Source organism: Chiroxiphia lanceolata, chromosome 6 (genome assembly GCF_009829145.1).
Source record: "Chiroxiphia lanceolata isolate bChiLan1 chromosome 6, bChiLan1.pri, whole genome shotgun sequence".
NCBI classification, from domain to species: Eukaryota; Metazoa; Chordata; class Aves; order Passeriformes; family Pipridae; genus Chiroxiphia; species Chiroxiphia lanceolata.
The window spans coordinates 38,531,832-38,559,818 of NC_045642.1; the positions used below are offsets into that span (position 1 = coordinate 38,531,832).

At 36.5% G+C, this 27,987-nt stretch overlaps 1 protein-coding gene across 1 annotated transcript in view; it reads left to right on the plus strand.

Annotated features, from left to right (window-relative positions):
- NPAS3 (neuronal PAS domain protein 3) overlaps positions 1 to 27,987 on the plus strand; it is a 616,659-nt gene that overhangs the window by 404,163 nt on the left and 184,509 nt on the right. The window contains 1 exon segment of the mRNA XM_032692228.1: positions 27,067 to 27,156. Within this exon segment, the coding sequence (XP_032548119.1) occupies positions 27,067 to 27,156 (90 nt within the window).

Genomic DNA, 27,987 nt, shown 5'->3' on the forward strand with positions numbered 1-27,987 from the left:
ATGGGTGCCGATGAAGCACTACATTATTAATTCCACAAGCTGCCTGGTGTAGTTTATAGGGAAGGAAAAATCAAACACAGACAAAGATATTCAGTGCTGGCGAACCAGAAGAGTGAAGTGCTGAAGAATAAGGGGCAGTTTAAAAATTGCTTGCATCCCCAAAATGTTTGGATGTGGTTGAAGTCCTACCAACACGGGACTCTTTTTCTTGTGTCCAAGTTGGAATGCACACTTCAATATTTAGTATTGCATCTTTGTAAATGGTGGTTAGTATTGACAAAGTGCTGCCAAAAGAGTAGTAACCTCTCTTCTTGGGATAATGAATAGGAACATGGAAGAGTAGGGAAAGTGGTTTCGGTTCATTCTCAAAAGCTTCGAAACAGAGAATCAGGAGTTAGGCACTGACCAGTACTTGAAAGGAAAGGTTTTATAAACCTTACCTCATTATGTTCATACTAGTTTTGCTGGCAACTATGTTCTGTCATTCATTAAGTATCTTTCTCAGGTAGAAGCAGCTTTTATGATATTTTGTAAACTGCTAACATTGCAAGCTTTATTGTAACAGAAATGCATTAAGTTGCTGTGGTGCTACTGAGTTTTATGTGCTGCTGTGCACTTCTTCAGAGGTTTAACTCCTTTGGCCTTCAGTTTTATAGTTAGTGCACACAAGGTACAAGCAGCCTATTGATGCACACCTTATCACTGTATGCTGCTACACTATAAACTAGCTAAGAGGCTTTCCAGACTAGTCTGCATAGGTTGATATTAAGTGTTCCATTAAGTGAGACAGACTAGATTACTGATTTTGGAATTGATGATGGATGAAGAAGCCGTAGAGAGATGACATTGCTCTAAATTTGTATTACTGAGATTAGGGACTTTTTCTCTGTAATGTTATAGTAATGGGCATTTCTCAAAGACGGAAGGAAAGAAAAGATTAGATTTGGTGCCTACATGTTGAGGGAGGTGGAAAGGATGAAATAACTCCAGCTGAAGTTGAAATTAAGGTTTCAGAAGGTGCTAAATACATTGTAACAGAAATAGAAAGCTTCTTCACCTCAAATTCATCACCAAGGACAGAAGGATAGTTTTATAATTGAGAGTGTCAACTCTGCAGTACCTGTCACTTTATCTGTCTGCAATATGCCATACACATTTATAGTGATGTATAAGTAATAATAATAATTTTGTGCTTGAAGCAAAAGATATGGATTTGGGCGATCCTTTTCATACCCATCTTTGACACAAATTTCTTATGTGGCCCATGGGCAAGTCAAATTTCTACATCTCACTATCCTCTGCTGCAAAATGGGAATAATATTGTTTCATTTTCAGGATTTTTGAGACTATAACAATATTGCCAATTTGTTGTGAAAGTCTGAACTAAAGTTACACCAACTGCAAAGCATTGTATTTGCTCCCAATTCTTCCTGGGAGAGACTTCCACTTCTAAAACTGCACTCAGGTGCTGACTCTTATTTAGGGTCTGTGGTTAATCACCAAAGCCCCAGCCTTGTTCTATTAACATGTTTTACTCATATGAAAGTTATAACTGAAAGTTCAAAAAGTAGGTGTTGTATAACAGATTACGGGGATGCGGCAGACATCTGTCCCACTCAGTGAACAGGCCTTGGAACAGATGTCTCAAATTTCTTCAAATCCAGAACATGCTGTCCATTTTTCTGTAATAAACAGAATTTTTCCTCTCTGTCACTGAGCAACAAAGTATTATCTTTAATGCATAAAATATGTAAATTCTTAAAGCATCATTTTGCTCTTTAGTGAGTTTAGATATTACAAAATGGTTTAATTATAAAAACAGACAGACCTAGTCCTGGGACCTGTGCAGCTAGAAATAAATGTGCAATCAAAACTGCAATTACCTGCAGAATTTAGTGTAAACAGATCAGCAATCACATAACAAACACAGGCTAGTTTGCATTCTGATATGAATACAGTTAGATCCAAAGCAATTTTCCTTTATTTATCTTAGCTGCTCAGCATAAATAAAGCAAGGGCATTGAAGCAATTAGCATAATTAGAGTATCGTGGTCAGGCCCTGTGTGATTTCTAGAGACGTTTCACTTAAGAATTCTTTTTCCCGTACAAGAGTTTCCCTGAGCCACTAAAATATCGCTTTGGGCATTTTTGTATTTCAAATTTGCAAGTTGTCAGTTTGAAAAACCCTTGACACACGGATGTGAAAGCATCTCACAGACAACCACAGAAGGTATACCCTCAGCTTTTCATTACTAAGAAACTGGGGAATTTCCTTTTTCAGCTCTTTCTCCTTCTTGACGTTTTAACCCAAAAATGTCAGGTTTAATTATTTCAGGTACCACCCAGCAGACCTAAGGGTTAAAAACAACCTGTTCCCCCAAAAGGTGTGACATTTATGTCACTTCAGGGCTGACACTTATAAAGACGATTTCCAGCTTTCCCATGACACTCTTCTTCAGTCTTTTATTTGCTTGTCTCTGCTAGCAACAGTGAAAGAGCTTGTGTGGGCAGAGGTGTTTTCACATCCTCAGTACCCAGAACCAGCTTTTCACCAGTTCCTCTACTCTTGTCATAGCATTCGGAGAGCTGAACTAATACTAGACTGTGGGACCATTGCTGGACCTTTATGGGCTGAATGCAGGGTAGGGAAAATATGAGGAGTTTGTATTTTTTATTAGGAGACGTACTGTGTCCTCTACCAGAATGGCTGGGTGGTAGATGTAAAGTACTTGTCCCAAAGTGCCAGTTACAGCTACTGAGACCAGCTGCATGCATGGGAACAAAGTGAATGTGGATTGGAGAAGAGAAAGACTGTATCTTGTGCTTTTTTTTATCTGTCCCATTTTAGTTCTTCATTAATGGACATTTCAACAAAGAAATAGCAAAAGATATAGAAACCGTAGTGGTTTTCTTTCATCCTTATAAATTGAAAGGGCATCTACTGTTTCCAGTAGGACAAGCTGGATTTCTGGACCAAATTGTGACACAGTAGACTTCAAGAGCATGGGCTGGTTACAGGCAGCATGTATAATGTGCAATTAATTGTTAACTGTCAAAGAGATTTTGATTATTAAATTATATGTCCTATAATTTTTAAATTGTCTTTGCCAGTGCTTTGAAATATCTGCCTCTTATGCAGGGGAACTTGTGACCTCATTTATCACATTATTCTCCCTATTAGCACATAGTATCAGAGGTACAAAAAAGAGGAACCCAGAAGGCAGAATCAGAGCATAAGCCATAGATTGGAGGTCCAAGATATCTAGAGTAATCTTGTCTATTTGTAAAGAATGTTATTAAATGAAGAATTACAAAAATAATAATAGGGACAGGGTTAGGAACAGTTATGGAAGTAGTATATCTGAACCTTTCAGGATGAAAATGTTACTCCTGTCCGTGTCTTTTCATGCCCCTTCCATTGCTTCAAGTGTATCATAATCAGTTTTAAAACCAGTCAGTTTTACATGTTTGTCATTCTTAAAGGAACCAAAAGAAAAGAAAAGAAATTAGAAACACCAATTAAGTTTTTCCAGGCCAAAAACATTATTACTGAAATGATAATAATCCCAGTAAATTGTTGCCAATGTTGTAGGGCCTACAGAGAATTTGCATAGCAAACACTCCTATGGTGTTTTGAAAAAAAAAAAAATTTACTGCAGAAATGTTCCATCCTTCTGACTGCATTTATCTTGCTGATTAGTGGTAATGGAAAACCTACCAGTAGTTTACCGCAGAATTTTGGAAGCCCTCCAGGCAGTCAGTTGCAGAAGCAATAACCTCTCAAAATAACGTAGATAAGTCTGTGTATGAGTCAAGGGGCAGTATGAGGATGCTGAAAAACGTTAAAACTTAATAGGTAAAGACACTAAGATAAGTCTCTTAATGATGGGGATAAAGCAGCATGACATCTTTAAACTGGGCCACTAGATGAGTTTATTTATTCTTTCTTCCCAGTAATTTGCACAATATTAGTTCTTTGAACGCAGAAGCAGTCCCTTAAAGATTTTTTTTAATCTGTCAAAGACAGTGAGTCTTTATGAGTGAGTGTACTTTGATTTCTCTCTTTATATTCCATATATATGTCTGTATTATATGTATATATAAAAGTGAGGGAACAGATGAATTAGTTACAAACTAGGAAACAGTAAGCTTTCTTCTGTCTACTCTTTAACATTTGTCTTTTCTGTTGGAAAATATTGTAGTGAAAAAGCCAACCATCTAAGGGTGAAATTCTCCCCTCTGCAGCAAGCCAACAGAAGGTCTGCACACTCTTTAAGTGCAAGTCCTCTGTTGTTGTCATGTTTTCAGTAGATTCTGATTTTTGATGCCTTTTCCTTTGGTGCTTCTGTAAGTCTTTGTTTCTTGGTTTTGTGGGGTTTTTTCTTGTGTATAGCATAGGTATTGTTATTTTGAGTCAGACTTGCTGTACAGTTAGTCTAGTGTCTTGTCCACCAAATAGCCAGTAGTAAATGCTTTACAGGAAGTGCAGAAAACTTCAGATTATGTAGATCTGAGTTAATCTATCCCATGTTAAACTTTCCCCTAAGTCCTTATATTCATAAGTTCTCTTAAACCATGGACACAAGTTTAACATTGCTTGCAAAAATTGACTTTGCTGCAAGGGCATTCACTCCTTCATATTCACTACATATAAATGTGTAGCTCCAAATAAAGAAGTTATGGGACAGTTGAATCATGTGGGTAGCATGGCTAATAGTTCAACAGAAGGAAAGTGAATGTCAAAAATAACAAAGGGTTATTATTTAAGGCACTTTTAAAATTTTGCCCAGGTCCTAAAAAAATATGCCTGTGTTCCACTGAGCAAAATGTTTTATCTAGGCTCCTGTAAAAAAGGAAGTGTGTTTCGGATTATACCAAGTTTATTTGGATCAGTATTTATACTGTTCCATATTCTGCCTTTTGGTGTAACTATGGCAAGAAATGTTAAGATAAGCCTGGAGTATACTGGGGGCTATCTCTAGAAAGGTTAACAAGCTCCTAATGACTGCTTAGAGCCCCAAATATTAAATAGATAACAAGAGAAAAAAGTTTATTTTGATCACCCCCTTACTATAGAATGCTTCAATTCACTAGTTCTCATGTGGTGAAAAACTATTACTGGTTGTTTTCTTATTTATTGCCCTATGTCTTCAAGTAATCACACAAGCAGTAATTCTTGCTTAGTTGGGTGTCCAGCTTTGCTCCTCAGTTTCTAGCTGTTTGTATAGTATTTTAGCAGCATGTTTTCTCTTTGGATTAAGTTAACGTGGTCATGTTATGCCCACTATTCATTATCTACATTTGATTCCTAAAAGCAGAAGACTGATTTTAACTTGGTTCTGCTGCTTTTAAATTCCTTAATAGTGTAGACTCTAGCTACATCTGAGACCTCCTGTTTGACCCTCATCCTTTTGGGTATTTAGGCTGTAACACCATTTGCCATGTATGGGATCAACATTCACACGTTACTTTGGCAGGTAAATTGTGGTTTTACTCTTTATTTCCAGTGGTGTGGAACTTGCTCCCTCTTGACTCTGTAAGTCTCACAGACACACATGCACATTTTCTTCTTCCAGATGAACCTAAGTTGGTTTATCTGGAACATTTTCCTCATTCATGATTGGGAATATCTCACTCATTTTATGAAGATGGCTAACAAATTAGGAACCATGTATAACATCTCTAGAACATCATCCACTTGCTTAAGAGAAAAGATTTAAATCTCACTACACGGCAGCACTGGGCTGGTAGAACTTACTTTTTTCTGATGTCTCCCACAGTGCAATTAATTGGAACTGCTTATTTACCTAATATCAGGCAGCTAAAATAAAAACATGGGTGTATATTTACCCTTAAGGCCTCTAAGTTATTTTTACTGTCATTGCTGGACTTCTGGGCCTCTGATAGTTTTGTTGTTACAGAACTTCAGCCTGCCCTTCAGTGTTGTATACCCTGGTTTGTACTTCCTTTTGTTGAATATCCAATTATACTTGCAAAATTAGGATCCTTATCTAGTGAACCTAATTGTTGTATTCAGCATTGATCAGTGAAAATAGTGATGTGGGCACTGTTAGGGGCTACATCTTCTCTCTTATTCTACACCTTCACAAGGTAATTTCGGGAATAAATTAATGTTTATGAAGCACTTGGATGCTGTAGTGATGAGCATCACAGAAAAACCCACAAGGAAGCTTATAATTCTGTCTTCAGAGCACGGTTTGCATAGAATGCAGTAAATAAGGCCTAGGGCCACACACAGAGCACTGAGGAGAAAACAAAATATCAAATAACTGTTCATTAAGGCAGCATTATCTCTCACATGCAATAAATTAGGCAGGAATTCCAGTGGAAAGAGTTTTTGCTTTGTAGCCCTCAACTTTGCAATCTCATTGCTTTTCTTTTTACATTGTTCTGGATGTAATTTCTTATGATCTACTAGTAAAAATGGAAAAGTCAGAAAGTCTTGCTGAAGCCAACATAGTTTGTTGGAAGAGATAGAGTTTTAGGTTAATTACATGTATTTTTGCCATTTGAACTAATAGAGTAACTAAAAGTAATTATCATTTTTATTGTGTGCTCCAGCATGAGCAGAGGAGATGACTGGATATTAGGAAGAAGTTCTTCACTGACAGGGGGGACAAGCACTGGAACAAGCTCTCCAGGGAAACCATAGTCACCTCAAGTTTGTCGGTGTTCAAAAATGTTTCAACAACTCTCGTAGCTATATGGTTTAACTTTCACGTTGCCCTGTGTGTATTCAAGAGTTGGACTCAATGATCCTCATAGGTCCCTTATGGCTTAGGATGTTCTATGATCCTACAATTTGCCAATATCCTTCCCAGCTTTGCTGATAGCAGAAGAGTGGTGGGAATCAGAATTTGTGAGAGGCATTCCAATTTTTGGAGGGAAATCTGCTATAGTGGGAAAATATCTCTCAGTCATATTTCACGGTGCCTAAATAGTCCAGCCTACCCCTCTGGTCTTCTCTCCTATTTCCAATACTCACCTTCCCAGTGCCTCACACCTGCTTGTTCAGCCTGTTGGTATTTTCTGAAAGCTCCATTTCTATTCTCTTTAATAGTCCTAATCATCTATCTGAATCCTAGATACTTAACAGGTCTAGCTCCATTTTCTTAACTCCTTCCTTGCCATGTTTGTTCATGTCAAAGCAGAATCAGAGCCCTCTAAATTTGGACCAGATGATTTGAAGTGCTTTTCTTACATTATGAAAGTAGCCCAAATCCTCTTGGCTCCTAGGCTAATTAATCCTAGAGTCAACCCTATACTTATTCTTAATTCCAGTGTCTTTCCTTCAGTCAAAGGACTCCATTCCTTGCTGAGTCCTCTGCCATTCTTTGCCTCATTCTGTTTCTCCTACACAAAGCCTGATTCATGCATCCTTCTTATCCTTCCGGCAAGACAGCTTCCTCCTCCCAGATCACTGGAAGTTATCTGGTGAAGCAAGCGCAGTTGTTAGTTCTGACAGTGACATACCACTGACTGAATGCAAATTAGAGGTGCAAATGCAAAATCTGGTCTGGTGCCAGCAGTCTCTAGCAATATTTCCATGTGTTTAAATGGAATCATTAAGATTTGGGTTTTGTTAGCTGTACTCTGGCAAATTTCTACGAGACATGTAAATTGGACTTTTATACAAGGAATCAGAACTTGATTAGGTGAGAGCAGATTTGAACAGAACAGTTTAAAGAAAAGGTCATACAAATTTTTTTGCATGGGCAATGTAAAAGTCTCTCTACCACACTTTTAAGAACAGTTAAACCAATTTGACTGAATTGTCCCAGAAATCCACCCTGCAACTGATACCATAGAAGTAACGAATCTAAGATCTTGTTTGCAGAATGGAATGTACACTACTCCATAAAAGAAGATGCATAATCACTCTTTCAGCAAAAAAAATGCTTCCAACATGAACCTCTCCTGTAGCAGCTTGAGGCCATTTCCTCTTGTCCTGTTGTCAGTTGCCTGGGAGAAGAGATCAGCTCCCATCTTGCTGCAACCTGCTTCCAGGTATAGTTGTAGAGAGCAATAAGGTCTTCCCTGAGCCTCCTTTTCTCCAGAGATCCATGCTGGAGCAGAGACCCACCTGCATTCCTTGGCAGAGCCTCATGCTGGAGCAGATGTCTGAAAGAAGGTTGTGACTCCATGGGAAGCCCACACTGGAGCAGGCTTTTGACAGGGACCTGCAGACCTGTGGAGAAAGGGTACTGCTGGAGTAGTTTGTGAAGAACTGCAGCTCATGGAAAGGATTCATGTTGAAGAAGTTCATGGAGAGCTGTCTCCCAAGGGGGGAACCCATGCTGGAGCAGGGGAAGGATTCCTCTCCCTGAGGAGGAAGCTGTGTCAGAAACATGTGATGAACTGACTGTAATCTCTATTCCATGTCTCCCTGCACCTGGCAAGGAGGTAGAGAATGAAAAATAAAGTTAAGCCCAGGAGGAAGGGAGGGGTGGGAAGAAGATGTTTTGGGGATTTTTTTTACTTCTCATTATCCTGTTCTGATTTTGATAATGATACATTCATTCAATTACCCTAAGTCAAATCTGTTTTGCCTGTGATAGTAATTGGTGAGTGATGTCTCCTTGTCTTTATCTCAACTCATGAGCCTTTTATTATATTTTTTTCTCCTCTATCCAGTTGAGGAGGGAGGTTACATAGTGGGTTTGGGAGGTACCTGGCCGCTAGCCAGGGTCAAACCACCATACCTAGTCCTGCTGGATACATTATTTTTTATATAGGCTAGGGTGCCATTGGTCTTCTTGGCACCTGGGCACACTGCTGGCTCATTTCAGCCTGCTATCAGCCAGCACCCACAGGACCTTTTCTGCTGGGCCTCTCTTCAGCCACTCTTCTCCAAGTCTGTAGCACTGCCTGGGCTTGTTTGTAAAGAAATAGTTTGCTAAAAATGTGTACTTTTACTCTATGTTATGCCTTGCAGTAATATATTCCAAAAGTAATTTTCTTCTGTATTGAGCAATGTTTTTCTAGGTAATCTTTGTACTTTACAAAGACACTGCTATGTCAGTTAACATCACCAACAGAGTAAGATGAAGAAAAGGAAAATCTTCCCTGCAGCTCATGCTCTCCACATTAGGTTAGGATTGTTTCCTGACAATTGATGCAGTCTGATTGCTTGAAAAAAACCCCCATTCCTTAAGTTTCCCACTAACGTTATCAGAGACTCAATAGCATATGCATCTTCTTTCCAAAATCCCGTTATATTTATTTCATTATATTAGGAGATTGATGTCTACTGTTCCCATTTCATTCTTATTATAAGCCAGGTAAACAGGCTGAATCCATTTTAGGGAAATGTAGCCCTCATCAGATATTTTACCCAGGAAAACATTGACTAACAAATTGTGCAGCAATGCCAGAAGGGTGTGGGGCTCCTCAATACTAATTCCTTTTCAAATTGCATCGGTTTTGCCCTGGTTAACTAATTTTGTGTGTTGTCACTCCCGAACATCCACAGGAGTAACTGAGTAAAGCAAGGAGCCCTACATCTGTTTATTTCTATGGAATGTTTATGTATCTATCTAACAGTCCAAAGTAATGTTTATCACTAAACCAGATTTTAGTAGTGATAAATTTCCACAGATTATGTGTACTATGTTTCTTGCCAAGGCAGAGTGTAAAGCTCATTTTAATAACAAATAAATATTGCATACTGGATGTGTGGTACAAAAAAAGAAGTGTATAAATACAGTCACTGGGATGTTTCTTTTGTGCTACTGGACAGGTGTATGGATCTATGGAGATCTAGATCCCACACAGAGAAAGATATGTGTATAGACAAATTTAAACATATGTTTTTTGGCCTTTATAACTACAAACAGTTTTCTAGAAGAAAAAAAAAAAAAAAAAAGAAAGAAAAAAAGGTATACCGGTATAAATTTTGAAAGTTCCAAATTAGACTTGAAGTGTTTGGCTGATTGGTCAAGTATAGGATTGAATGACAGTGTACACTGAAGTGACATTTTGACATTGTATGAGTTTTCAGATATTGCATCCTTAAGAGTGAGCAGCGATCACATGGAGAAGTTAGTACGGTAGTTGAATGCCTTCAGCTAACATTGCACTTATCAATAAATTTTCACATTGATGATATATATATAGGTGACGTGGCAAATGTTTTCGACTGATACTAACATAAAAGGGAAAGCACTTGTCTTACTCAAGGCAATGTTTTCCTATCTTTTTTATTATTTCTAAGTGCTTCCTGTAAGAGTATTTCTCGAGATCTTTGTAAGGGGAAAGGGTTTGTTCTGTGACAGCAGATTTTCGTACTGAATGACTTTGTATTTTCTGCTGACAGCTGTCCAGTGTTACCACTGTAAGAGCAGAGTACTATAAGAATTTTTCTCTTGACTTGCTTACAAAAGTTCTTTTCAAGGCTGTGCCTTGGACTGCTAACTCTGAACAGTTTCACACAACTAAACAATTTGGGAAGTGTTTTTTTAAAGTACTGCAGAAAGTCTGAAGCAATTTCTAGGTGGAAGAACAAAATGTTTTGCACGTATGTCCAGGGGTATTCTCTTACAGGAAGATACTATTGGAAAATTTACCATTTTGTGCAGTCTAGTATTTTCCAGACACAGTATCAGTCTTCGTAAGCAAGCATTAAAAGTTATCCCTGACAAGAATAGGTTACTAACATAAAAAGCTGGGGAAAAGATCCTTCAGAGGAAAAGAAATCCTCCTTCTTCATCTGTGCTTCAGTTCAGACATTGCTGAATTGGTATTTGACCTTATTTGTGCCCTTGCCATGTAAACTGCTGTGAAGATAATATTATTTGTGGGTTTTTTTAATATTATTTTTGGTTTGGAGAACCAATTAATTTCTGGATTGCATATCTGTATATTCACACAAAAGTCTACAACAGATTGACATTCTGTGAAATGACTTAGTAGACATGCAACTTAATATTTTCTCCTGCTCTTTCTTCGATGTTCTCCTCTTAAACTCATCCTACTTTCTCTTGGTTGTATTTGGTCTTTCTGTTCACTTTTCAGTGTTTGTGATTCCATCCTTCAGTCCCCCTTTTTTCCTCATTCTGTACTTTATAGTCATTATATTCATACATTTTCCATCATGTTTTCTATATCTTAAAGAGAGCTTAAGCTTGTTTCTTCTACTGTGATCTTCACTCTCTATTGTTGGGAGGGGGGAGGTGTTGTATTTTTTTTTAGACCTTCAAATCTTCCTCCTTTCTATCCCTCAAATCTACCAAGTCCATGTCCTTCCAGCACATTCTGGAACTGACTCCAAGGCTTTAATCTTCTGAATTCATGAGAAGTGCTCTTTATTCTGAAGATAGGAAGCAGGACCCAGAGATGTGAACTTGATCTGGCACTTCAGTACCTCAAAACAGGTAGATATTTTGAGTTAGTGGAGGAGATTCTGAAGCAACAGTTAGTTCAGGAAAGCAACCTAATCCAAGTTTCACATGTTAGGATCCTATTAATTTCCAATAGTCACTAAAGAGGTAAAATAAAAAGAAAGAAAAAAAATAAATAAAATGGCCAAACATAAAGAACAGTGAGTGTGTAGCCTCACACATGAAATGTATATTGTATTTTAATTCTAAGATCTGCACTCTGATTATGTAGTTAATGTCACACCTGAATTGAAGACATTTGTGGAGCAATTTTAATTTTGTGAATCTTAATTTTATTCTGTGTTTCTAATACGTTTCTCTTCTTTGTGGAGTAAAAGTAGCCTCAAAACTCTCATAAAACAACTTTAAAAAGCACATAAAAAGTACTACCAAGTACTACCCATGTAATCACAGTTCTTATTTTCTGGGCATTACAATACAGCATTAAATCTAGGAATGAAATTTAAAAAACCTCTAGATCATACTTGGAAAAGTAACATTGTATCTCAGTTCAGTGTGGTGGAGTTTAAAAACCTGTTTGTCCCATCTCTGTGACTGTGCAGAACTTCCATGGTAACAGGAAGGAGGAACGTTGGACACTGAATTATGCAAGTTTTTCCCTAGTGTCTTGATGGAGATAACCAATAAGGCTACAGATTTGTCTGGGATAAGTGTTTGTTGGAATCACGTTTTGTTTCAGGAGGAAAGTAACTGTGGTGGGACAAATTGTTAATGTAGATCTTACTTACAGGGCCTTAAAAACACAGGCCCTGAGAAGCAGTGTTTATTTAAAAACTTTAGCTGAACATACACCAGAAATCATAATGAGGCAACTCAGTGAAATTTGTTTCAATGGTTTTTTTCAAATTGAAAATGGTGTATGTTTTTCGGAAATCAATATTTCTCATGAAACTCAAATACACTACCCTGCTCTCATCCTCCGCCACACGCACACACGCACATACACACATACACACACGCACACATTTCATATTATTTTCTCAGGATGCTATGTGAACCATTTGTTATTGACATGTTCCTTCTCTTTGAAAGAGTATCTGCCCACACAGTTAAAAAACAATTGTCTATAGGCTTCATCCTCTTCATACAGAAGTGTGTGGGTGAGTATTTAACCTGGTTGTAAATACCTATCAGTTCCCTCACTGGATACAGATTCAGGAAAAAGTATCAAAATTAAAGACAGAAAATGAGAGTTTACGACTTGAAAGGGTCAAAGGAATGTGGCGAATTCCCAAGATTATTGGTGTGTTTGTGCTGTTTCTCCCATCTTCCATATTCAGCATGATTTGTATCCATTTGGCAGAGACTTTGGCTAATTATCCTGCTTGCTGAGAACTATTGTAGATGTACTATGAGTTGTGCTAAGTTTTGGAAGACTAAGTACTGTTACTGGAGATAATGGGGACATAGCTTTCAGACCCCTTTACACACATCAAACTCCCTAAGGACAGCCTGTGTATTCCTTTCAAACCCCATGTTGCAAGTAATGTAAAGCAAATTGTTAGCAGCTTTGTGGTAAAGGAAAATGTTTCTTCCTGGTAGTCTTTGCTCTCTGCTTTATGTTTCTCTTTCTCACACAACTCTTTCTCTGCATATGGGGGTGGCAGAACACAGGCTTACAGATAATTGAGATTGCTGCTTGTTTCCTAAAGAGCTCCCACAAACATGTTTTTAAATCCTTGAATTTGGGTAGCTGGCTGCGAAGTTGCATATATTTGTGTAATATATATCACTTCTTTCCATCTACGCTTAGCAGTTTTTTTCTCCAGAGTGAAATTCATCCAATGCTTTGTGTTTGCTATAAATACACATCTCAGCTGTATTTCTATCCTTTGTGTCAACATTAAAATTCCCTTGTTCTATGTTTAGCTTGAATAATTACCAAACCATTTGCAATTAGAACTCTAGGATATGACCTCACACTGATTTGTTCCTTCGTTTCTTTCTGTATTTAATACATTTCAGATACCGAAAATACCAAATCTTTGTCCTTTTATTTTGATGTTTATCAGTAATGGAAACATTCCAAAACAATCAGCCAAATACCTATGCTTTGTTCATTTATTGCCTTCTCTGAAGATAAATTGACTGTACTCAACTCTCTTCAGCATTTTTCTTCACCTAGATATTATTGCCTTCTGCAGCCACCCCAAGGTGACTGTTATCACTTAATTAAATCCTTGCACGCTGGGAAGAAAAAACAACATTGTTCGTTCATAACCCCAAGGAGGTGTGTTTTTTTTTTCCTTTAAGCCACTAAGCTTTTTCCCTGTTTTATTAACTTATTCCTGGCTACAGCAAGACATACTTTGTTGATGAGCAAAAGGTTGTATTAGTTTTTTTATTTTCTGGGTAAACTTATCTTTTCTTTGGGAAAAAAACTGTGGGCATTGCAACAAAGAAGAAAAATGGGATCTCTCCAAACCCTGCAATTCTAGTAAAGGTCTGTGTAAACATCAAGCTAGTAAAGAGAAACAGGGGAGTAGCAGGAAGGAAATGAGAAAATAAAATGCAAACATAAAATTGGAACAAGACAAAAAAAATAAGATGACGTGTATATACACAGAGAAACTACTGCAGTGCAAAGGGAAAACTGGCATAAGCAATAACATTTCTGAAGAGAAAAATATATCAGGGCTCTTTATGTTACCGTCTAAGGCAGCATCTTTTTATTAGCCTCTTGGTTAATGTCCTCTGTCTGTCTATTGATTTTAGACTACATAACACTGTGCTCCTGCTTTTACCTTTGCATTTCCTTTTCCATAGTGCATAATCCTGCTTGAAAACTGTAAGGGGAAATATTGCAGATGAGCCAGTTATTGAATATGTGAGACCTGTGATTTGCTTTCAAGTTGTTTTAAGCATAGTACTTCATATGAGAAAGTTCACGTGAACTAGTAAGTTGCTAGAATATGTACAATGGTTTAGCTGCCTTTTTGCTTGTTTCTAGTCCATTAAACGTAGGACCAGAAAATAGGTTTATCTACTCTAAAATTGGGGCTCAAGCAACCATATGTATTTGTTCATGATGCTAAATCATTTTGCCGCCTGCTGTGTTCAACAAGCATTTACAAATAGTAAATATGATTTGAAGCCGAAATATTTGCAAGAGCAGTTTATGATATCATTTGTACAAGAACCATGGCATTTTACTGTGTAATAAGAAAAGCTTTTAAATAGTTGGATAATTATGATTTTTGAAATTAACTACTTATTATGTGCAGACTATAATTATTGTAGGTCAGAGACAGTAATATAAGTTTGTATGTGAAGCACAAAATATTGACAGATTTGTACAGCTTTACTGCAAATCCAAGGTATCTGTAGTTTGTATGAGTAGTTAGTCTCTGGAAATTCCCTTTGCATTATGAAGTTGCACCCTAAATTCTGGGATTTCTTTTTGTTCTGTGCATTTAAATTCTTTTCTGTAGCTCTCCTGATCAAATAATTAATTTTACAGTGTTTATACAGCTTAAATTTCTGTCTTTCTTAACAAAAATCTTTCTGTTTACCTTCACAGATTCACAGTAATGCTTTTCAATCTGTGTGCAATGGATCTAACATCCACAGTGATTTTAAGCTATATTCTGTGTTTTTATCTAATCTATTTTAACTTTGAGGCCTGTAGACCATCTACAGATATATCTGCACATCTAACTGAATATATTGCAAAGGTATCTGAAGCCTCTTTTATTTGGAATAGAGATAATATATTGCAAATTTATCAATTATCAAGATTTTAGGTCTGTTTTGATTACTATTCAACAGTGGTTTAGTAAATGCTAATTCTGCACTGAATTAAGTTTTGGCGTCAAAAGGATGAAGTTTCTCCTTGGCATCAGTAAGAGCTTCTTTAGAAGTTGGCTGTAGGCAGAATTTTATGTGTAAATTTGGGACACTAATTTCAAATAGCTGCAGTATGTACATACTTCCTGTTTGCTTTCCAAAACTGGTTTTGTCAAGTTTTTTCCTCTTCTTGTTCATGCCTAATTGGAAATCTGTTTGTACATTTGTAGGATAACTTCGTTGCAGGATTAGGAAACGGCACAGGAAGTTTGTAAGGAAGAACTTTATTCCAACAATGTTTAGCTAGAAATATATGCCAAGATATACTGTAGTTTCAAACAATGATGCTTTAAAGTTTCATATGCCATTAATGTCCATCTTTTAGGGTCAAAAAGCTTTCTGAACTTCTAAGCACTCTGGTGTGTTTATTTTATTTTTCCATTAAAATTTTAATTTAGAAATAAAAAACAGTTCTTAAATACTATAGGAAATCATCTCTAGCAAGCCGAAATGTAATCCTGCTATGGATAGTCACTAGGCTGAAAAAGCTGTTTATATTTTAAACCCTAGTCAGAATTCAGTCTTCTCAGATGTAGAAAACATTTGGTTATATTTCTGTTGCAGTTATCTTGTGTGTGTGTGTGCTTCTGCTCTTTCCCATCTGGTTTCAAACCAGAATCAGAGAAGGACTGATAAAACACCCTTTTTTTTCACTATAGTGACTGGAAACAGATTGAAGAAATTCAGATAAATGTCGGAACTCATTAAAGCATGACCACTTAAATTTATTTATTTTTAAGTTGGAGGGGTTGCTGCCAATTAAAATGGCAAATTTACATGCAGAAGTCTATCTATACTGTTTTCTGTGTGGTGTGTCAGGCAGCATGTTCATTTGGGCATGGTAACGGAACAAAATCAGAACTGCAAAGACATTCACACAGAAGCATAAAAAGTACTGGCAGTGCTGTTTGATAGGACAAGAGGTAATCATTTTAAAGTAAAAGAGAGTAGATTCAGAGTAGACAGTACAGGTTGCCCAAAGAGGTGGTGGATGCCCCGTCCCTGGAAACATTCAAGGTCAAGTTGGGTGGGACTCTGAGCAACCTGATCTAGTTGAAGATGTTTCTGCTCATTGTAGGGGGGTTGGAACTAGATGACTTTTAACGGTCCCTTCCAACCCAAACCATTCCATAATTCTATTTGATTTTGGCTCAGAGTAGTTTTCCTGTGGTTTAAGGAAAGAGAAAAAAAATGGAGAAAAAAATGAAGCTGCTGGGACAAATAAAAGTATGTTTGAGGGAATTCTGATTTGTATTTTCTTTTTTTTTTTTTAATAAGAATTTTGATGTTAAATTTTTACTAGAATTTCTTTCACTGATGTGCCTCAAGTAAGACTTGAAAGTACACTGCATTAGAGAGAAGAGAGATTGTTATAATGCAACATTACAGGATGTCCAGGTAGCAGGATCAGGAACTCAGAACTGCACAATAAGGATGCCCAGATAACTGATGATGATTGCCTGAAATGTAGACAATAAAGCAAACATATAAGGTATTGCTTAGGGTCTAAAAGGGGATACTGCTCAAAACAGGACAACTGCAGATACACGGAACTTTTTAACGAAGCAGAAAGAAGAAAAATATCACAGTGAACGCAGGGAAAGCTGGGATGCTACACTCACATTTTAAACACTGTGTGTTTAAAGCATCATAGAAGAAATTAGAATTCCTTGGTTCTAGGTGGTTCTGGATAACAAGAAAATGGTGCTAACATTTGGCAAGAGAAGGACTTTTATTTCATTAGTTCCATTGATGAAGCCAGTTTTACCACAATCATTTTAGGGAGAGACTAGGCTTCAGGTCTCCTACAAATTGGAGTGAAACAGATATTAACAGGGGAGAGCAGTTATGTCAGTTCCTACTTGGGACACAGGATACAACATATAGATTATTGACATGTGTAATAAATAGCGTTAGGATGGGGGGTGTCAAGATTTATTTGGGGCTCTTGAGATAGTGTGGTGTTGTGGATTATTGGCACAACCAACAGATACTGGACTATGCAGTGTCAAAGAAATCTTCAGCACCCTTTGATGAGGAAGTTACTGATACTTTGTGCTGCAGCTGATCCAGGGCACCCCTTAAGAGAATAGCATGGTAATTTAGCTGCACACTAAAACCCTGTGGTAAAAATTAGGATGAGCATTTTCACATGGTAACTGTGAATCTCTCTTTAAAGGGAAAAAAAGATATTGTTGGTTGAAACCTTGTGTTTCTGGCTTCTGGACAAATCATAACCCACTTACCCGTCCCCACACTAGAGAGTAGGATTTTATTATGGAAATAAAAACAGACCCTTAATCATCACAGCAGTCAGAGGTGCCACTATAATATATTAGCTTGTTTTTAAAAAGAATATAAACCTTTTTCATTGGAAGAGCTGCTCTTTGCTGTTGATATGCTTGAATTTATGCAATGAGCTGGTAAACAGCAAAATCCATACATACCTTTAGCTACACAGGCATTAGAGGTGAGCTCACAGAAAAAAAGAAAAAAAAAGAGGAAAAGGAAGGAAGAGAGAGAAGGAGGGAGGGAAGGAGAAACACAGTATTTCCTCATAGCGTAGGAAGAGATTAGAGTCCTTTTAATGGCAAAGCTACATGCTGTCTTCTCACCTGGTCTCATATTCCATCTGTGAAACAGAAGTAGAAGGTCATTGTAGTGACAAACTGAGTAGATTTCCTCAAATCATTCAGGACTGGACCTCCAATTCCGTCAGGATAATTGATTTTCACATAAATGTGCATTTCACACTTTTTTTGTGCATTGTACTTCTGGACTGAAGCACTGTAACTTCAAAACTCTTTCACAAAGGGCTGCAACCCAGCATAAAGATATCAACTTTACTATGAAGAATGTAGATGTACTGGATAATTATTTCAGGGCAAGATTTCAAAATATTTTTATTATTAATGAAATCTCCAGTTTATTCCATGAAGTTGTTTGTCCTGTGTAGTCACGGATAAGTGAATGGAAACCAAAGCTTCTATGGGTACCAGAAGAGCACAGCATAGTTTTCTATATATTTCTATCTTGTCTTCTGTTGACTTTTGTGTCTTAAGACAGAATAAGTTTTTGAGAATTTTTCAGTGATAAGGACATTTGAAAGGTCTCTGTTCTGTGATGTCTAATGATATAGGAACTCATAGTCCAGCTTTTACTGCTGCAAAGGCTCTCAGAGGGTCTCATCTCCATTATAAATCCATTTTCTCCAAACATGTAGGAATTTCTCTAAGACCTCTGCCCTCTGTAAAATCTGGAAAAACTAACCTTGGATTTGAATTCTGTTAGTAGGTCAGACAGATAAAGACATGCAGAGTAGAGGAACCAAATTTTAAAATTGGAACAACCACTTCACAATCCAGACCTTAAAAGGTTATAGTTTTGTGGGCTTTTTTCTTTCTTTTTTTTTTTTTTTTTCCCCATGCCTCTATAAACCTAACTTCTAGTAACTAGTATGTTCTGATTTGTGTCAGTCCAGATTCTAGTTGTCTTGGGGGTCACAAGAGTAAGGAGTCAAGGGACAGTGAGAGATGTGGAGACTTTTATGTACTGGTCTTTACTGGAAAAGTGAATGACTGCTTTAATTTAGTCCATCTGGATCCTAGAATTCTTGAGAGTGGACATATGTGGAACCACTCCACACTCCCCTAGGTGGAGAAAGAATTGTTACAGTAAATAGATCTTCTGCATTAGTACAGGGATTAATGACAGCTGGAGGAATTCTCAGCTGTTTAAGACCAGGTTCAGTCTTCTATGTATTATAACATGCAATAAGAGGCTGAAGATAAGAACATGAGGTTTTTTTGAGTTTGTTCTGTGTCCTTATTATTTTCCATTTCCTAAAAAGTATTCTCAACATGTTCTCCTTTCAAGAGTATAAATCAGAATGATATGCTAGTCAAAGAACTCAATTTCTTATATATGATCTATTTTGGTTGTTTGTATTGCCATCTAATAGATTAAATATGATAAGTGTAAGTCCCTCATCCTGTTCTTCCTTAAGAACAGCCTCACTGCTTCATATGTATGAAATTGTGTGATGCAGGTGAGAACACATGTACTCAGGTCTGGGCTAGACATCTAATTCTAGCAAGCCAATTGTCAGGATCAATCACCAGAACATCTGAGTACCTACTGAGTGCAGGTGATATTTTAAAAATGAAATTAATTCTATATCACAAATACTTCCCCATAATTTTTTCACCTAGCTTTTTGGACAGGCATTTAGTTACCTTTATCTGTTTGCTTTCACATAGTGTCAGATTTGTAGATTCATACATAACAAAGAAGGGCTTCAAACTTGCAGCTTGGGAAACAATGGGATTCACAACAATGCCTGTTGTTGCCACAATCAGTTTTGCCTGTATAGGTGCTTCTACTTGCACAGTGTTCCAGTCAGATCAGGTTCCCACAATCTGTTGCTGTGTGGTCTGAGGTGCAGGTCTGAGGACTCAAACCCTCATTCTGCCAACTCTCACTATGAAGTCTCACTATGTATCTTAGCTCCTGTTGCTGAGTCACCTTACTCTTTCACTTTTGACACTTATTTAGTAAATGTTATGCAAGTAGATATATTGCCAAGTCTTTTACTCAGGGCAGTGCCTCTCGGTGCACAAATGCATAAATGATTGTAACATTTGTACCACCTAAGGGCAGAAACCACTTACATTCGAACCATATGTATCCAAAGCAAAGCCAGTCCACAGATAGGCATACACTTAATCCTGACCAACAATGGTCATTTTCTCAGGGTAAGAGGTACACAGTGTAATCTCTGTATGACAAGTCTCATCCTAAATAGACATATTTGATTGTATTACATGGCACGCAGTTGTTGGAATTACAATCTGCTGTCCAAACAGTCTTGAACCAGCACTAGGAATCCTATAAAATGGAGGGTAGAAGCTCATCAGGAATAGGCATCATTAAGATGAAAGTTCAGTGTTTTAATACACAACTTCCACAGGGTGGTTTGGGATTTTGCACAAGTATAATGGCCTTCCAGAAAAAAAAAAAAAAATAAAAATTGCTATCTACAAGGCAGGGATCCTGAAAAGTCATTTATTGCCTTTGTACACAAAAAATTGTCCAACTCTTAATCTCTGATTTTTTTCTTGAACTCCCATCACTTAGAGGTTTGTAATCTTGCTGTGATTCTCAAGCTCACCTCTGATACTTGTCAGTCTATTATCAGTGAATAAAACTGGAAGTATATTTTAGGAACCCGACTGCTTCCTTTAAACATTATTCTTGGCTCTGAACTTTTCTCTTCTACACTCCACTTTTGCAATGGTTATGATCTGGAATAAAATATGCTTTTTTCTAATCAAGTAGTAAAACTGCCACTGCAAGTTTTTGCTGCTTTGGATACATAAACTTCCTTATTCTGTAAGTCTGTGAAAGATGCATCAGAGGAATCAGTGAAGTTTACTCCTCTTCCTTCATTTCTTGACTTTGAGCTATAAAGCAGACATCCTTATTTTTGACTAATTTATTTTTTGGCACTTCCTTATTGTCATAAATTGCATTCTGGTCACATAAGCAACAGGCATGAAGATGACAAATTAGGAAACTGGCATCAAAGTCCGTTCTAACCACATCCTTTGAGTTTGTCCCCTTTCCTCTTCTTTTTTACTGTAGTTGTTTTGATGCCAAGTGCACATTGCTTTGTTGTCAAATATGTGTCATTAATTCAAAAGGAATCTATGGTCATGTAGTCATATAACCATTATCGTGAACTGTGGAAAAATGGCAATGGTATAAGAGTTGAAAACAGGGATTTCTATGTGTTTGATGCTGGGATTTTTACTCAGTGGTAAAAAGCTTGTAGCACAAGGAACACTGCAATGTCTTATGCCTTTTTATTTTACTTGGACTTCTGTTTTGGGTGGGGGTCTTTTTGTTTTGGTGGATTTTTTGTTTTATTTTTTTGTGTTTGGAGTTTGTTTGTTTGTTTTACATGGGATTAAAAAGACAGAAGAGAGGAATAAAGCTTTTAGAGATTTGTGTAAGTCAGTAGATAATCAAACTTTAGTTGCTCATTTTTATTCATGTGTATCAAATACCTCGCATGTAAAAATCCTATTTCCCAGCACAGTACTCTGGTTGTCTCATAGTACTTAATTGTGAAAGCCCAAGGTCAGATTTTTCCACCTAAGTACTTATTCTTTTGCATGTTTGTTGGTATTGCTGAAGGATATTGCTCTGATATCTTAATAATGAGAGCACAATAGAAGTGTACTAAGGCCAGATTTCTGTTAGCCATCATTTATGCCTTTTATTTTATTTTAACCCCCCATTCAAGAATGGTTGCCGTGTTGAAATGAAACTTACTTTTTTGTTTCTTTCTTTAGTAAATCGTGTTTTTTATGCCCTGTTGTAACACATTAAATAAATAATGCAATTATATATATATTCTGAGAGGGACTGTTTTCTTTTGTAATTCATTTCAATTGCATCCAATACTGCCTCTCTTTAAAAAAAAAAGTAAAATATTTTTGCTGTTATTGAATGTAGTATGTCTAATTGGTGACAGGCTTTGTCCTCAAATTAATGCTCAGCTCCAGTTATAATATCATTATGTCATAACACTGAAAAATTCTAATTAAGATGATCTGTTTGCCAGGAAAAAGTTTAGTATATCAATTAATCTGTTTTATCAGGGGAAGTATTCCCTTCCCCAACCCCTAACTCCTGATCACAGCCTGAATGATGAGAAAAACATCACAGATGCATGCTGCATTGGACAAAGAACACATGCATGCATTTAAATCATGTATATCTTACTTTTTACTGATGTAATTGTGAAATATGTTCTTTTTGCATTCATAATTAGGGGGTGGAACAGATGGTGAAGGCTTAGTTTAAAATAATCTGTCATTAAAATAACCTAGCCTACTGGTAATTCTTCACTCTAACTGGAGTTTAGGTCAGGGTAACAGGGGGTTTTGCAGCACTGGAATACACTAGAAAGAATTAGGGACTTCATGGATAGTATGAAATATGAGGATATTCTCCAGAAGGACACTGTAGTAAGACTCCAGTGAATTAAATTTGCCTGTATTGGGAATATGCAAAAATGGCTGGGACAAAATTCCTCTGACAAATACAAATCCATTTACTATGATGCATTATACATAAGTGCACATTCGGTCAAAGTGGTACAGTGGGTTTCATATCCTGTGAAGAAATAACCTCACTATGCTTCAAATACTGTAGAAGGCACTTAGTATTTTGGGTTAAAAACCTGTGCTTTACAGTTTTGTATTATTCTGATGTCAGAGGATATAAATTATAATTATTTTCATTATTATTCAGAGGTGCTGTAGCTAGTGACTTTTGTGTCTCACTTCATGTCTACCACATTGAACTTGCTGGTATGTGACAAAGGAAAGCTTGTGTCAGTCCTGTGTGGCTAGTTTAGAACAGTTTTCAGAAATAAGAAAACTGGCTTAGTAAATCAGATACTTCTATGTCTTTAAAGCATTTATTTTAGTGTACCCTCCAAGATTTCATTCTTTAGCAGCTTTGAAGAGAGCATATAGATTTCAGCATGGTATTATGAAAAATCTTCTTGAGGAGGGGCAAGCATTAACATTTGTGTCAGTTCTTTTTCATCTTAATCCAACCTTGGTTAATAATCAGAAAATTCTACATAGTGGGTAAGAAGATGTAATTAACCCTTTGACCCCAGAATCTTAATTGGTGCCTGTTGAAAACAGTGGGACAGTTAAAAAAAATAAATTAAAAAGTAGCCTGTGGTGATTGAAACAGCATAATACATAATGGTTTTCTGAAACAAAAAGTGCTTGGGAGCTTCAACTTTAATCACATTTTGCATAAAACCAGTAAATGTAGGTTTAAACAAGAAGTTGTCAGTCTACCTTAAATTGGGTTGTGCTCAAAATTGGTATTTGAGGTCACCTTGACCCTTTCTCAGCTGCCACACTAGATGGGATAGGACTGGTTTTATGACAGTCAACTTCATTTATTTAAAAAAAAAAAAAAAAGATAATTGAACTCAAGAATATTTTCCTAACAGAAGACACTCTACCCTTATATTCATGCCCTCTCCTTCCATTAAAATAGGGCATGTTATGAAAAACCAGTTACCTTTGCAGACCCTATTTATAATTAACTGTGGAATGTCCAAAACAGAAATCCTATCTACCTTTGAACTACAGTGAAACTGTTCAGAAATTCTAGCTGGAAATTACACTGTGGCACTCATTTGAAAAGAGAGATTTGAAAGCTGACTAAATCCAGTATCCTTCTCTCATTTATTGTGTCCTCAGTAATACATAGGTGATATGAATAATACTTCCAGAGTTTTCTTATTGAAACAAAATTTTTTGTGAATATATAGTATACAATGATATCACATACTCTTCTGCAGTATATAATATAACCTGTGTGATGTTGCCTTGCACCTTCTCTGAAGTCTGCTGCTCTCTTGGCATGCACAAAGGATGTACGCTTTATGAAAAATTGAAAAATTTCAACACGCATTACTTAAATAATAAATATTCATAAATAATACCTATGAATAACGAATGAGACAGTCCTTCAGAACTAATGTTTGACCTGTAAAAGGAACAACAACATTGTCACAAAAATGGTCCGTCTCAGCCCTTTCATACTGGTGGGAGGAACTGCCTTGCACTGGAAGGTGGCTACTTTTCCTCCTATTCTTACTGTAATTTTTCTCAGGTATTGAAACTTGAGCTTAGTATTTGAGGTTTTTGTTCTAATGTCTCTGTATTTTGGGCATGGAAGTAGTTAGGTGTCCATTAGCTGTTAATTAGTGGCTTTTTCAAAATACGATTAAATAAACTTTCTGATTTTGCTCTGTTGAAAAAAATGCTGAATTCAGTCAGTAATGGTATCCAAGCATTACTTCAAAGAAGCAGGAAAAGAAATGTAGAAGGAATGAGTAACCATGATTTATTAGTCTCATTTGGCTTAATGAACAAATTTTATGGCACAGGAAGTGACCAATCCCATAAGAAACCAAAGGTGTTGGTATGCTGCTCTGGCCCTGCCAGTCCTTCAGTGGTGCCTCCTTACTTGGAGGTAAACGTAAGGAATAGTCTCCCAGAAAGAAAGAGAAGAAAAGACTAAAGAATTAAAACTGTTTAATTGAAATGAGAGAATCAGAGTCAATGGGATGGAAAAGTAGCAAGAGCTTAAGACGACTAACACTTCTCACTTCAACTCTCTTCCCACTTGCCGATGACTTTCAAACTTTAGCTATGGAAGCTGAAATTTCTTTGTACAGCTATGTTGACCAGAGATAGTTTTATTCGTTTATATTTTTCCAGAAAAACTATTTTCACCCAGTTTCAAAACAGCACTGAGGGAAACATTTCTGCCTAATTAGTACTATAAGCTTCCTTCAAATTTTTGTTTCATTAAGATGTCTATATTCCTAAATAAGATCATGTGTATAAAAGAAGCAGAAAAGCCATCAGTGACTCAGAGAATTAATTTTTTTCTGTTCTTGCAAAACTCTATCAAGATATGCCAGATAATTACATACTAATGCAGTGTACTAAACAGACCAGATCATAAATACATTCCAACTGCATGTAACTCTCTCAAATAACAAAGCAAGGGAACTGCACTAAAATCCTGGCTATATAAAAAACTGAGAGGAGGAAAGTTGTTTCTGTATGATACACAAATAACCTGTAAAACATCTTTCCTCGAAATATCATTAAGCCAAGAATTTAACAAGATTATAAAAAAAAATTCTAAGGAAGATCAGATATCATAATTGTGCCAACTACTAACAACAACAGGTTAGAAAGAAAACCTCTGGTAGCCTTGTCATTGCCCATATGGATATTCCAAGCACTGTTCTGAAGAGTCTAGGTACATCCTATAAGACAGGAAAATGAATGGCTACAGATAGGCTGTTAGTCTCGTTCAGTTATGGCAATTTGTTGTTGCTTGTGGAGAATGATGTTCCATACAGGTGGCCAAGGAGTCAGTGTCACGCTTCTCAGTTTTATCTCTCACAGAGGGTTAAACCAGTTTCCTCAAAGGAATATGGGACAGAGCATCAGGAAAACTTCAAGCAAGACCTTTAAAGATTTACTCTTCTGAATAAAAGAAATTGTTCATAGTGGGAGAGATCAGATGTGCAAAGGTTTTGATTGTCCTGGTATGGATCTAAGATTGAACTTCACTGTTCCAAATTTTCCACCTGTTACTGATGTTAAGAATGCAAGGAACTGATGTTAATAATTTGAAAAAAAAAGATGATTTATAAGAGGTCATAAATGGCTTGCATAATATAAATGTTTTTACATGAAGGAAATCTATGCAGATTTACATTTTTATTAATTCATAAATATAAATTAGGGTCTTTCTTTAATGCAGTGTCTTTAGTGAGGGTTTGTTTTCCAATATGGGGTCTATTATTTTTAGAAAACTCAGATTTTTGAACTAATTCCACCACCTACTATATCAGAGAAGGGGGAACATTTGCCAAAGACAGCTTCTGACTAGCAGCCTGTTGGAAATTAATCAAGAAGCAGAAGAATAGAAAAATAAAACCTCTCAGAAATCACTGTTGTGTATTTAAAAAGGAGTGAAATGATTACATGACTATTTCATCCTATATCTCCATCAAATGTATGTGTTTTTCTTCTTTTCCCTTCCAAAACCAGGTTGATCCATGCTACAGTTATATTTTCACTTTACATGTACCTTTGTCACAAGGAAATATTTGGGATGGGATTTTTTGGATTGTTCCTTGTTCCTCCTAGCTTTTGGGCTGTTTCATATTTTTCTACTTGTTTTAGCATTTCTAATTTCTGTACTTTTGTGATTTTACTTTGCAATAGCGAGTGTTTGCCAGTAATCACTGCCATTAAAGGCAAAAAGGTAAAGGCACGAATAGTGTATGAAAGGCAGATTCTTCCTAGTGAAGGTTTGCTCATATTCACAGAGGTGTATTTCTGTCTTGATGTGCAGTGATTTACTCCATGTGTCAGGTTAGAATATAGTTCTTTGTTTATTAACTGCACTCATGTTTCAAAAGGTATGCATTAATCACTGCAGTTGTATTTTGATTTTTACAGTTGCAATGGAAACCACATCCAAAGACTTGAACCTGTCAAAGTAAAATCTGATCTAGAGTTTTACAATGAAGGGATGAAATTCATAACATTTCTAGAGACTTAAGCTGTAAACATATTTGACAGTAATCTGCTGATTGGCTTTGTTTGTTGTCTCACAAAAGGAAAATGGGAGGGGGTGTGTGTGTGTGTGTGCGTGCACGTGCGTGTATGTGTGTAATCCTCAATTAATTTACAAATTATTGAGGTCCATAGTGGTTTGAGTGATGGCAGGATTTTATTTTCTCCTTTTCAGTTTTTGGAAGTGGAAATTGTCTGCTTTGATTCTGAAGGATGGGGGGATGTGATCTTTTTATTTACCATTCAATTGGAAGGTTATTTGTTTTCCTTATTTATTTCTTCCTGTTAAAAAAAAAATCTTTTATTTTTCTGTATTTCTTCTGTCAAGCAAATGAGATAAATTTTATCTAGTGTATGGCAGATGTAAGCACGACAGTAAGTCCTTCAACTTAGTAATATACTCATATGCTGTTTATTAAAATGTGGGCAGAATATAAAGGAATTGTCTTAGGAGTTCAAATTAAAACCACTCTCATAACAATCAGAACATTTTCCTCAATTTACTCTGTGATGTCTTTGTTTGAATCTATTTCTCTCTGTCATTTGGAGGTTTTTATTAATCTATTCACTTTTTTTTTTCCCTTACTCTGTAGTCCCTGGATGGATTTGTATTTGCACTAAATCAAGAAGGAAAATTTTTGTACATTTCAGAAACTGTCTCCATCTATTTAGGCCTGTCCCAAGTAAGTACATGCTTTCAATTCTAGAACATAAGTGTGTATGATGCATTCTTCTGTTTATCATTCTTAAGGAAATAATAATTTTGCTTTTGTATTTTGCATGAATTATTGAATTAGTTGTTTAAAGTTGCATCTTGTTCATCCTGAGACACAACTGAAAAATCTGTCTATCAGTATTGGATGCTGAGATGTGTCTGAAAACTTTTTGCCACAAAGGATCATTATTAATTTATTGAGAACAAATGAAGTTTCTTTTCTCAGTTGTTTTGAACTTTAAACCTTTATACCTGATAGGAAAGGGACACTCTAATAGTACTTCCCTTGTGTCCTATTACTGGATGTTTATGGAGTACCCTGCATTATCCAGGGAGCTGACACGATGACAGGGAGTCATTTGGAGTCAAGAAATGCTGAAAGAGACCATTAAAATGTCTTGCAGGGAGGGTTCCAACAAGGACACATTTTGATGCTTTCACAAATGCTCAGTAATATGAAGAAATGAATTTATAAAATATAATAATTTTCGGTCTGGGGTTTTTTTTCATTTAATTGCTGACAACTGTTTTTCAAAGATTAAAAGGCAGGACAGAAGTGGGGCGAAAGTTAGTTGTTAATGCTTATTCCTAATCTTGCAGCATTCAGAAATGTTTAGGCAGGATAGCTTCTTTCTGCCTTCACTTAGAAATGCAGTAGAAAGTTTTTGCATGATGATTTTCAGAGTAGGATAATCTACTTCTATTGCAGTCACCCTAAGGAGAAAAAAAAACCTGAAGTAATATTTATTTCAGCTCCTTTAAATTGGGACCCATACTGCTATGAGGAAGCACCTATTAG